Here is a 13,409-nt window from a genome sequence, read left to right on the forward strand (position 1 = left end):
AGTTATTTATATCAGTTTGATATACGTTATATACGAAAGTATATTACATTCTCCCCTCACAAAGTGGTTCAGGATCAGGAACCAAATAGTTTCATCTTATTATTATTATGTTCGGTGTATATTTTAATTAACACCATAACGCACAAAGGTGGATTTTCAAAGTTGAGGAAGCAAGTTAGTTTTTCTAACATGAATGGGAGACGGAATAAACAGTTGAGAAAAAGTTACGTGGAATGAATTATCATTTGTACATCTAGATCCTCGAATAAGATAATATGAACTTGAAATTCATTAAAAGATAATTCATCTGCAATATATTGTCAAGCATGCTAGACGCATTGGCTGACCCAAAGATAGTAACTATATTCTCACTGCAAATGCTCCTATTAGAATAAGTCTTAGAATGACAAAGTCTATGATACGGTTAAAGCGTATAGACAAATCGGTTTCAAATAATATTCTAGATAGAGAATATGAGCAAATGATCAAAATGATCATAATAAGGAGGCAATTGTCTAGAAGATCACATGACATAACACTTTATAAAATCTCATGAGAGATTCAGGTACCTGAATATATGAATGAAGAGATCTCTATGTTATGTCTTTAAGAAAATAAGGAGGTTGAAACCGATATAAAATGTCCGTCGACGACATCTATGATAGCGCTAAATATGTATATATATGAGGATCGTAAGTCTAGAGAAACAATTCAAGTAGAATTGGTTTCATATGAAAGACATGTTGTTATGGACCTGCAGTTCAAACACTTGAAAGTATAAAGTCAATTGTGTGTGCAATCACTTTTATTTATCTTATATGTCTAGCATGACATGAAATCTTGATATTCATCTAAAGTCTATTTATATTGGTTATATGACTATACTTATATGACAATCCATGAAGGATTTAGATCGCCTAAAGCATATAGAATTCTTAGTCATGAATTCTATACTTAGGACTCTTACATCCTAAGTGCAATTTGTGCACATAAGTATCTTGCTAGAACTATAAACATGATAATACGAGAGTAAGAGTCTTTACCCCTATATGAAGATATGGAAATCGCGATTCCAACAAAAACATATGAAGACAATACATCTCTATAAGGAATGTTGATTTCAAGGTGAAACAAATTCGTTCAAGTTCAATTTTTTGAAGATGGTGCAAAAGATTGGAATGCAATGACTCAAATATCTGAATTGATGTTTTCATTAGGGTGAGTTAATACGCGTTGTACTCTTTTTCTCTTACAAAGTTTTGTCACACTGGATTTTCTTTGCAAGGTTTTTAACGAGGCAACCAAAAAACGTATTGTTAGATATGTGTACTCTTTTTTTCCTTCACTAGAATTTTTTTTCCACTCGATTTTATTTTAGTAAGATTTTAATGAGACACATTTTCTGTTGAATAGACATTCAAGGGAGAGTGTTATAAATAGAATTATATTTAAGGTGAATGCCTATATTTTAGAGAAAATTTAGGATTTGTTACTTTATGGCTAAGTCACTTTTTCCTTATAAATATAGCCCTACCGTATTCCATATATATATATATATATATATATATATATATATATATATATGTATATATATATACAATTACACTTCTTTTAATAATCTCTGCCAGTTGAAACATCCTCTTCATTAATTAATTCAATGCACCTGAAATTAATATTTAATAAAAGGTTTTTATGAAGGGTAAAATGTTGAAATTAACATTTAATAAAAGTTTTTTTTATGAAGGTATTTGTTAAAGGTTTTTATTATTCATTATATTAGTTGTTTTATGTTTTAATACATTTTAATTTAAAATAGGGGCAAAACTGTAATCTAATTTTATATACTTTTTCGGCTACCAGATATAAATAATTTCTAGTGCAGGCTACCCCATATTTTAACAGGTCAGAATCACCTTAATAGTTTAATTGGCCAAATTTAAAAAATCAGCTTACTCTAAAAAATATTTTTTTTCCTCAAAAGTGCTTTTCTAAATAAATAATACTTTTGATGAAAAACAATTTGTGTTTGACTAATTAATTTGAAAAATACTTTTGAGCATTAATTAATGTTTGGTCAAACTTCTAAAAAGTACTTCTAAGTTCGTAAAAGTACTTTTGGAAAAAACTACTTTTTTCTGATTCTCTGAAATTATATCTGCTTCTACTCAAAAACACTTTTTTTCTTCTTAAAAGCGGTCAAACACTTAAACACTGAAAAAAGCATTTTTTTTTAGAAACTAAGTGTTTTTGGCTCGGGAGAAGAAATAATTTCTGTTCATGATGAGACTTTACATCTATCTAGTCTCCTTTGAAATATTTTGTCCACATAATCCCATACCCTAGAACAGGAACATTGAAAAACCTAAGACAGACATGGAGAAATCATGTCACCAATCTTTTCCCGTTTTTGGTAATTCATCCCGATTTGATTATGTTCAACGAAATCAAACAAACTGTAGGCTACTCATTGACAGATACTTTAGTCCGAGCACACTACTTTCTTTTATATACTCCATGTAAATAATACATTCAAGAAATGGTCCAGAGAGTAAGGTCTTCAATCAAGCTCTTAGTACATGAACAATGGATCTTCATTGTTAACCAAAAGTTAACTTGTTTTACAAACCAAAACTAAACAACTTTGTTAGCCCGTCTTTCTCAACTAGTATTCAACAGCCTAGAGTAAACACTAATCAAAGGACCCCCCTAGGAAAAGGGTGGAAAACAATGTAGCTACCACAAAAACTCAGAAGCAACACGTAGGATTCAAGAACTGGACACAACAACTCATTTCAATTGTGATTTTACTACACATATCAGGGTCAAATATTAATGCAAGTAACTCACAGATACAACCCCGACGAGTCCAGTCCCACCCAAGACCCTCTCAGCATAAACATGCAAAATCTAGGAATTGATTTCATATTAGAAGGTAATTAATGTCAGAGCATGACATTACATTATTCTTGAATTCCTTTTTTAGGAAAGATTGTAAATTCATTCACTTAAGATCAATTGTTTTAAGTCGACACAACATCTAGAGCAGTAATGTGACACTCAGATCTAGATATAGTGAAGTTTGAAGTGTCAGAAGGTCCAGCTATAAGGTAAAACCAAAAATTGCAATGGAGAAATTATCTCCACAGCTATACGAGTATTTGGTGGACAGGTAAAATACAATATAACGTGCATAGCCAGTGGATAACAACCAACAGAAACAGTTGAGTACCCATACCTTATATACCATGCTTTGACACATGATAATAATCATCAGAAACTGACGAGTACTCAAGAAGCAGTCTTAAGCAGTTTAGACAAGAAATCGAAATAGGAACTTATAGATTGGTGGAAATGTCATGCCCAATACATTCACATGTTAAAGACCCATACTTGAACAAGTTTACTCTACTAAATTTTAGTCTTGACTGCTGTTTCAAGGCAAAAGGAGAAGTTACAATCATTATATCCCACAACACAAGAACCACAGGGTACACATCTTTATACACTACTAAGCTCATTCGAATGTTCAAAGTTGATATTGCGCATAGGATCTACTCTAGAGGCTACCATGTTCTGGCACCGAAAGATATCATTTCTAAAGAGATACCTACAATGTTCACACTCTAACTAGTCTAAAACGAATAGAAAATTTAACCTTATAACTAATGTATGCACAAATAATTCACTCACATTAGCAGAAACAATTTAAAGCTAAAAGCATACCAACATCTTTAATAAAATCCGAGCGACAATCAGATATGACAATCATCCAAAATCTTATAATAATGCCAAATAAAAACCAACATTCTTTTCCAAAAAATTTCCAAAGAGAGTATTCTCATCATGATATGATATCAAATCAAAATTATCCTCTGATAAAATCTCTCTGAAAATCCAAAACGATACAAATTCAAATTTTAAAACTACTATATCGCGAGAATTTCAGAATTTAACCTCCTTAATCAAGAGGAATTTCGACATCACCATCATCAATCTCCTGCTGCAAATCCTTAGGATCCTTTCCATCAACAGTACAGCCAACAGAAACACACGTCCCCAAAATCTCCTTCACAGTTCCAGTCAAATCCTTAGCCATAGATCTAGGCTTCATCACTTTAGCAATCTCAATCACATCATCAAGCGATATATTACCGTTGTGCTTGATATTCTTAGTCTTTTTGCGATCTCTCTCCGGCTCCTTCAACGCCTTGATGACGAGTGCCGCGGCGGACGGTACGACGGAGACTTTAGCTTGACGGTTCTGAACGGTAAGTTTCACGGTGACTCGGAGACCCTTCCAGTCCTTCGCGGTTTCCTTTGCGATGTCTTCTCCGATTTTCTTAGGGGACAGACCAAGTGGACCGATTTTTGGAGCGAGTGAACTCGCTGCTCCGACTTCACCTCCGGTGACTCGGACGAAAACTTCGACCACCTGAGAGGGATCGAACTTTGGCGGCATTTTGTCAAGCAGAGGAGAGTGGGGCTAGGGTTCTGGTGAGCTTTGTGGATGGAAATGAGGGAAAATTAGACTTATAAGCCTAGGGTTTTTGCAGAACTTATGCTGAAATGCCGTGGTTACCCTTTATGGGCTTGTACTGAGTTATTTCAGCTTTGGAGGTGCTACTACTTGGTTATTGGGCTAACGTAGTTTACCCAAATCTCCTTTATAGGCTAATGTTTAGATTTTGTCACTATTTTTAAAAGAGGAAAACTATCCTCTATATCCATTTATAGGTAGCTTATTACACAAATTGATCAATTAATAAAATATTACTAATATTATTCAATTAGCTATTTGTAGCAAAAATTAATTAATTTTTTGCTTTTTTTGAGCGGGTGTTATTAGAATAAATTGGGTACATCTTAAGGAGCTTGAATCTTAATTTTGGATGATTTGGTGGAGTTTTGAGGTGGTTTGAATTGAAACTTCGAAGTAGAAGATGAACATGAAAAAAATAATATGTGTATCACATACGTATCATTTTTATATCAATTGTGTATTATATGTATATCCACGTATACATGTGTGTAAGATACATGCGTGATACATGTATCGCAGAAGAATTTTTTATACTCAATTTTAACTACAAAGTTTTGATACCAAATCACCTTTAAATATTTCTCAAATTTAGTATATTGACTCATCTATAAGTTTTCAATGAATTTCAACCATACCCATTGAAAAATGTCCTTACAAGTACTAGGTAGCAAAATGTTATATATATATATATATATATATATATATATATATATATATATATATATATATATATATTTGTATTTCATCACCTTATTTGCTACCTCATCCATAAAATTTTCTTTCCATATTGCATCTAATGTTATTAATCACGCTTAAAAATATGAAAGGAGATATTTGCATGTGATTTTTGGAGAGAAAGAAACCTTATTTATTTGGATTTTGAATTTTCATCTAAGTTGAACCTTAAAAATATTTATGCTTAAAATTTTCTTTCCATATTGCATCTAGTGTTACTAGTTTTAGTAAGTTTATGATTAATGTGTAGAAGTTACTAAGTTGGAATCTAAGTTGGGACATTTATATAAGATTCCCTTTAAAATATTGTGCAAATATAATCCTTGGAAAATTATCCTTTAGAGTCCGTCTAATCTTTGCTCATACAACTTGCAAAATATTAAACTATGGTCTAAATTTGCAATAACTTAAAACAAAAATTAACTTCTTGTCTAAATGTTTTCTAGTAAGATTTGCAATTTACTCAAAAAGATCTTTTATTAACTGTGATCTAAAAGGTCCACCAGTGCAAGAAAAATAAAACAGAAGCCATTTACTAAACAACTGTACAGAAAGGGACACGGTGAAAATTTTGCGTTTGATTAATCTAGAAGTCCATTCATTAATTTTGCTTTGTTATGGATAGGCCTAGGCCCTACGGTGATAGTATGTAAAAATTGTACGGGACGTCCTATTTGGTCGCCCCCATTTAATCTATACCCATTTTTTTTAAAGTTTTAATTTGTACTCACTTTTTAATTAACTTCAGCCCCTTTCTCCTCATACTTCTCCTCCTTTATTTTCTGCCCTTTTCTTTGTAAACTTTATATAAAACCAACTACAATTAACAAATTATGAATTGACGAGTGAAACATAAGACAAATAGTAATATGCTATTACACTGAAAATATAAAAATATTTATATGATAAATGTAATATAATGTAATTCCTTAAACAGAAGACAAGTTGCTATTTGATTCGACAACCGCCGTGCACGGTGGAAGACAAAACAATTGGAGAGAGACTACAATGTTCTTGAAGCCAGTTTTGATTCTCTCAAACATAACTATGAAAATATAAAAATATTTATATGCTAGTTTTTGAAAAAGCTTTATGACAAAACAAATGAATCCAGGACAAAAAAATTTTAACTTATTTAGTGCTAGAATTTTTACAAATGAACTAAATAATTTCAGCATTTTCTACTGAAGTTTTTGAAAAAGCTTATCCACTGAAGTTTTTATAAATGAATTAAATAACTTCAGCATCTTCTGCTGAAATTTTTGAAAAAGCTTAATGGTAAAACTAATGAATCCAGGACAAAAAAAATCAGCTTATTTACTGCAATTACAAACAAAAACTTTAGCAAATAGAGAACAAAACTTCAGCTACTATGCTTAAGTTCAACAATTACAAACAAAAACTTCAGCAAATAGAGAACAAAACTTCAGCTACTATGCTTAAGTTTAACAATTACAAACAAAAACTTTAGCACACTTGCTGCTTCAGACCCGTCTACTAAAATGCTGAAGTTTTGCATGATTGTCTTTGCTACTTCAGCCCCGTATGCTGATGTTACGCAATAAAGTGGATACGCTTACAATTTTTTTTTGCAAAACGGACACAAGTTAAAACGTAACCCAAAAAAACGGGTATAAATGCAAATGCCCCAAATAGTAGTGCTAGATAATGGTCCTAAGACATATTGTGATAGATACTAATTTAGTTATTATCTCTAATTTAAGATTCATAAAAAATGATAACCGTTAATTTAGATACTATTGATGCCTCCAGTATGAACTGTGAAACATAAAAGTGTAGCTAGTCTTCAACTGGTAGAATGAATAGTATGTGCATTTAAGAGTTAAAATAAAATAGCTTAGTACAAATCAACTCTTCTGCTAGTCGCTCGATAAGATAAACTTGGATTATATTGTTAGTTTAAATCAATTCCTAAGAGGGTTTTGCATAATAGATATATAAACAATATGCTAAGATACGCTTTAAATTCTTTTCTACTGTTTCCACTCTGTTTTTGCATTTTATTTTCAAGAAAATTTTACCTCCTATAGCAAAGCTTTATACCTTATTTATTATAAATAAATATTCTTTTAAAATATTATTTTCTATAGCTACCTTTTAAATTTTATAGCAAAATATGTATTTATGGTCACTTCCTACTGTTTAGCCATTAAATACGCTGGGTAATATTATTCTCTCTCCTACTTTCTATATACAAATTAACTAGAGCTGTCAATATTGTCCAAGTCGAGCTAGTTGTGATGACCTTTACTTGATTTAAAAGTTAGTTCTGTGTTCGAGGCCTTAAAAATCTCCTTTTATCTCCCTCGATTTATGTGCGCGGTCCGGGCGTATATCCGGAACGCTTTTATGTGAAAATTTGATAAAAATGCTAATTTTACCTTTAAAATTGAATTTAAGTTGACTTCGATCAATATTTTGGGTAAACGGACCCAGACCCCTGATTTGACGGTCCTGGAGGGTCCGTAGAAAATTTGGGACTTAGGTGTATGCCAGAAATTGAATTCCGAGGTCTCAAGCCCGAGAAATGAATTTTTGAAGAAAAATTGTTTAATTGAAATTATAAGAGTTTTTGAAAATTTAAATATGTTTGAATTTGATGGTATCGAGCCCGTATTTTGTTTCCGTAGACGGGTACAGGTCTTATATGGTATTTAACTTGTGCCTGTCAAATTTGGTAAGAAATGGAATTCATATGACGTGAATCGGACCCTCGGTTGTGAAATTTGAAACTTAAGAGTTCTTGATATTTTTCTTTGATTTTGATGTTAAACTTGTAGTTCTAGGTGTTATTTTGGCCATTTGATCGCACGAGTAAGTCAATATGATATTTTTAGATTAGTATGCATGTTTGGTTTTGAGCCTCGAGGGCTCGGGTGAGTTTCGGATAGGCTTCGGGGTGATTTACACTTAGGAAAATTTGGTATGATTGCTGCTTCTGGTGTCTGATGCACCGTGCATCGCGATCGCGTAGTAACTCTCGCGATCGTGGAAGGGAACTGGGTTGGGGATGGATTTGCTCTATGCGAACGCAAAGACAGGGTCGTGAACGCGGAGCACTAGGGGCTGTTCTACGCGAACGCGACCTATATCCCGCAAGCGCGTATAGTAAATAGGGGTGGGCTGGGGATTCATCATTTCTTCTACGCAAACACGTACCTTGGTCTGCGAACGCGAAGGTCATGGGGGCTTACCCTTCGCGAACACGTAGAAGAACTCGCGATCACGTAAGCCTGAGGAAGGCGGTCCTTCGCGAACGCGGCAGGCCCTTCGCAAACGCGAAGAAGGCCTGCCCAGTCTTCTTAAAACAGTAGCAAAATCGGGAATTAGCCCACATTTTCATATTTTCAAAGCTAGAGAGCATTGAGGCGATTTTCAAGAAGCAAGTTCTTCCCCAAAATATTGGTATATGATTCTAAACCTTTTTCTTTCGATTTCCCTTTACATTTCATCAATCTTCATCTAAAAAAACTAGGGTTTTATGGTAGAAATTGGGAATTTGGATAAAGTTAGGGCTTTTTGAATAATTGGAATTTAGACCTCATTTTGGGGTCGGATTTCGAAACTGATTGTATATTCGGGCTCGTGGATGAATGGGTGATCGATTTTTGGTCCGAACCTCGAGTTTTGACCAAGCGGGCTCGGGGTCGATTTTTGACTTTTTGGAAAAAATGATAGAAAACCTATAATTAAGCATTGGAGTCGAATTCTTTACCATTTATTGATGTTGTTAAATTAATTTGGGTTAGATACAAGTAAATTGGAGGCTAATTCTAAAGGGAAAGCGGTGTTTGAGGTTTTAGTTTTGCGTAGAAGTTCGAGGTAAGTGTTTGGTCTAACCTTAGCTTGAGGGAATAGGTGTTGTGCCTTATTTGCTATGTGTTAGTGTAGTGTACGGAGTATAGGTGTGGTGACTAGTATCTATACGTTGGTGTCAAGCATGCCCATGAGTCTTAAATTGTGATCGTTGTGTTTCTTAATGAGTATTACAAATGCCTAAATTGTTGATTATCCATGTTGAGCAAGACTTATGATTATCTTCTTGGTATTTGTTTATTGTGGAGCATTGGCTCCAGTTGAGGTTCATTTGTGGAGTTAATTGTTGGTACAAGTTTGGTTATAGCTGATTCCCTTGCCGGGACGTATTTAATTCTTATTGTTGATTCCCTTCCCGGGACGTATTTAATTCTTATTGTTGATTCTCTTGTCAGGATGTATTTATTCTTATTGTTGATTCCCTTGCCGGGATGTTGTTGTTGCTATTATTTGGGTGAGGAAAGAGAGATAAAGCACGAATGGTGATGCCGTGCACATTCATACTTATGCATATGGTGAGGAAAGAGTGATAAAGCACGAAGGGTGATACCGTGTCGTGCACATTTCTAATAGTTATATGGTGAAGAAGAGAGATAAAGCACGAAGGGTGATGCCATGCACATTTTCATTATTTGATTGCATTGGTGAGGATTGAGAGTAAAAACACGAAGGGTGACTGTCACACCTCCTTTTTCCGCACCCGAGGGGCGCGAGGGGAGTTTTTTTCAATTAAAGGACAATCGAAACGGGATTGGTTTATTTATTTCAGAGTCGCCACTTGGGAGATTTAGGGTGTCCCAAGTCACCAATTTTAATCCCGAATCGAGGAAAATAATGACTCTATATTACAGTCTGCGTTCCAGAAATCTAGATAAGGAATTCTGTTAACCCGGGAGAAGGTGTTAGGCATTCCCGAGTTCCGTGGTTCTAACACGGTCGCTCAACTGTTATATTTGGCTTATTTATCTGATTTTAATACAATATGAACTTATGTGCAAATTTATCTTTTAACCGCTTTATTATTATTGTTTTTACAAGAATGTGAACATTGCTTAAAATATATCTTTGGACTGTGTCACATGAAATGCACCCACAATCCGAAACATATTTTATTTGATGTTTTAGGATTTGGATTTGGGTCGCATGAAATGCACACCCGAGCTTAAGAAAGTAAATTATTAAACACGCGCCTAAAGAGACTATCGCGTTGTTATTTTTTTCGGAGGCCGCGAAATTCGCTAAACGACCCTCCTAAATTCTAAGTAATTTTAAACAAGTATTTACTGAGGGCCCCGCAATTTGTATGTTTATTTGGCGAGGCTCATCTCATTCTTATTTTTTAAAGAATTTGCAACGTCATGGAAATGCATCTCGGGCCACGCCACAATCAATGCGCCCGTGACTAGAGACATATTTCGACTTCGTTGAGATTTGAATTTGGGTCACATAAATGTGCACCCGAGCTTAGGGAGATAACATTATTAAAGGCGCGCCTTAAACAACTAGCGCATTATTATTTTGGGGTAGGGCCGTGAAATTTGCTAAACGACCCATCCCGGAATCTAAGCATTTAATACATATACTTTGTGAGGGCCCCGCAATTTGTCCCTTTTATTTGGCGAGGCTCGTCTCATTTTATTTTTATTATTATTATTATTTTTATTTTTATTTTTATTTTATTTTATTTTTATATTTTTTAAAGGGATGCCATTTTTACGCTTTTGACCATACTAAACCTTACAGCTTCTTTACAACTAAAATCTCATAACTTGTTAGAGGTTTAATAAAAGAGTTTTAGCGAATGAGTATTTCGGGATTAGTAATAACATGTACTAATAATAATTTTTTTTTTTTGAATGAACTAAGCAAATTAAAGGACGAACAAATTAACGTCAAACTTGTGTCATAGAACGACTAGTCCAACTTAATTAAACGACATCAAATAAACAAGAATAACATAACATAAAAATGAACCAAAATGCAGACAATGAAACATAGGCAGAAAATTTCCAAACCAAATTCTATATTGCATTTTTTGAACATTCCGTAACATTTCCTTGTCTAATGCTTGAAGTTTACTAACCTGAACAAACAGAGACGGATAGAACCAGGGACCAAACCTCTACATTGACTTCAACGGACGGACTCGACGAACAACGACGACCTCAACGGAACCGACGACTCGAACCAAGATTGTCAATGACCTCTACACTCGTCTTCTCTCTTTCGACGACCTTGACGGACTGTGGGTTGTTTGGGCGATGCGACGCAGCAAACGCAGCCACAACTGCTGCTCGAAGGGAGGCGATGAGACTACTGTTTTTTTTCGGGTAATGGCAGTCGAAGGGCAACGACGACGAGGCTGGTGCGCTGGGGGTGGTTCGCGACTGGTTTGGGTAGTATAGATGAAGAAGAACGTGAAGCAGCAGCAATGGAGGAGTGGTCGTGGTCGACGGAGCTGGGCAGCGGTTATGGAGGTGACGGTGTTTGGAAGGCAGCGATGGTGGTGGTGAGGGTGTCGACTGGTTTTTGTTTGGAGGGGTCACGGGGCAGCCGGTGGGTTTTGAAGCTGGGGGGCAGTAGGGTTTTGGTCGACGAAGGTGGTTATGGCGTCGGGTGGTTATGGGTGCTTGGTCGACGAAGGGCTGGAGGTTGACGATGGTGGTTATGGCGTCGATGGAGGGTCTGTTGGAGCAGGTGGGTTTGGACGTCGTTTTGGCAGTGACGGGGTGCTGGTCCGGTGCTGGGGGGAAGTGACGGGGTGGTGGTGTCCGGTAGGGTTTTTCTCTTCTTCTTCTTTGTGAAGAAGAAGATGAACAGTGAGCAAAAAAATTGTTTTCCGTTTTTTTTTCTTTTTTTTCTCACCCAAAATCCAAAAAGTCCCTGATTCCTTATTTGTCCGTGTATTTGTATAGTCTCTGCCCAGAAAATTGAGCCCCACGCGTGGTGGGGTTCGAGGCATATGTCCCCCACGCGTGGTGGGGTTCCCCACGTGTCCTGGACACGGTTTATTATGGGCTAGGTCCGAAAATTAGGCCTAAAACCGGGTAGTTTAAACCCGAATATTATTCTTTTGCCCGGACCCGAGAAATAGGAACACGTTGCTTAACTAGTCCTATGTAAGCAAAATAACTACCAAAAATAAGACTAGTATTTAAACAAAACTATATATTTTTTTTTTTTAAATATTTTTTAAAGATTTAAAATAGCTACAAAATATTAATGAAACTATTTTTTTTTTGTAATTTTCGTTTTTCTTAAATATTAAGATAAAATATGAAGTAATATTTTTTTGTATTTTTCAAAGTTAAAATGACTATAGAATATTAATAAAAACTATTTTTTGTAATTTTCGTTTTTAATAAAGACAAAATATAAAGTAATATTTTTTGTATTTTTCCAAAATTAAAATGACTACAAATCATTAATAGAATTATATTTTTTTGTAATTTTCGAATTTTATATAAAGTACCAAAATAAAGTACAATTTTTGTATTTTTCAAGTTTATGAGAAATACATAAACTAAAATTTATATATATATTTTGTGATTTTTTTTCTTTTTGCAACAAAATAAGGTAAAATAGTTAAAATAGCTATACTAGACCCAATTTCACATATTCACGCTAAAAATGTGAAAATTCTCGGGGAGGGTTAAAAATCACGTGCTTACAGCTGCCCCTCTTTGACTGGAAACACGAAGAGTTTTCCGACAAAGAACGACTAGACGTGTTTTTGACCCGACCATTGCTTGGACGGACTACACTTAAGGAAAGGGAGGGATTGTGACCGAGCCCTGGTATCTGAGCTGCCTACATATCCTTGGTTATACAGGAATCAGGCCACGTGTAGTTCGGAAATGAGAGAGATAGTGAAGTGTACCGAGGTGAAGAGCCGATCGAGGTGCCGTTCCGTCGAGGTTCCGGTCCGCGATCCTGTCATTACAACAAAAATGAAAACTGAAAAAGACTAACTAAGCCTATCAGCTACTAGTTACAAGGATTCCTATCTCTTAAGTCTTCTGAAGCTTGGTCTTGAGTCTTGAATGGTGCTTCACGCAGACTTTGGATCTGAACCTTGATACTTGCTAGTTGTAGGTGCTAGTTCTTGAGCAGACCACATTTGCTCTCCACTTTCGTGTTTTTCTCCCTTTTTGTTTTTCTCTTTTCTGACCAGCCTTTTGTGAATGCTGGGGATTTTTATTGCTTCTTGCTGGGGATTCCTGTTGTATTCCTCTGCTTTATTGATTATGAGTGTGCTCCTTTCTCATATGAGCGGGCTTTTGACTTCAATACTTCA

General features: G+C 35.1%; 1 protein-coding gene across 1 annotated transcript; it reads right to left on the reverse strand.

Moving 5' to 3' along the window:
- Positions 1-3,762: 3,762 nt before the first annotated feature.
- Positions 3,763-4,548, reverse strand: LOC107786188 (large ribosomal subunit protein uL11). Its single transcript, XM_016607640.2, has one exon. The coding sequence runs from the start codon at positions 4,457-4,459 to the stop codon at positions 3,959-3,961; it is 501 nt and encodes a 166-aa protein (XP_016463126.1). The 5' UTR covers positions 4,460-4,548; the 3' UTR covers positions 3,763-3,958.
- Positions 4,549-13,409: the final 8,861 nt, after the last annotated feature.

Source organism: Nicotiana tabacum, chromosome 18 (assembly GCF_000715075.1).
Source record: "Nicotiana tabacum cultivar K326 chromosome 18, ASM71507v2, whole genome shotgun sequence".
Taxonomy (NCBI): Eukaryota; Viridiplantae; Streptophyta; class Magnoliopsida; order Solanales; family Solanaceae; genus Nicotiana; species Nicotiana tabacum.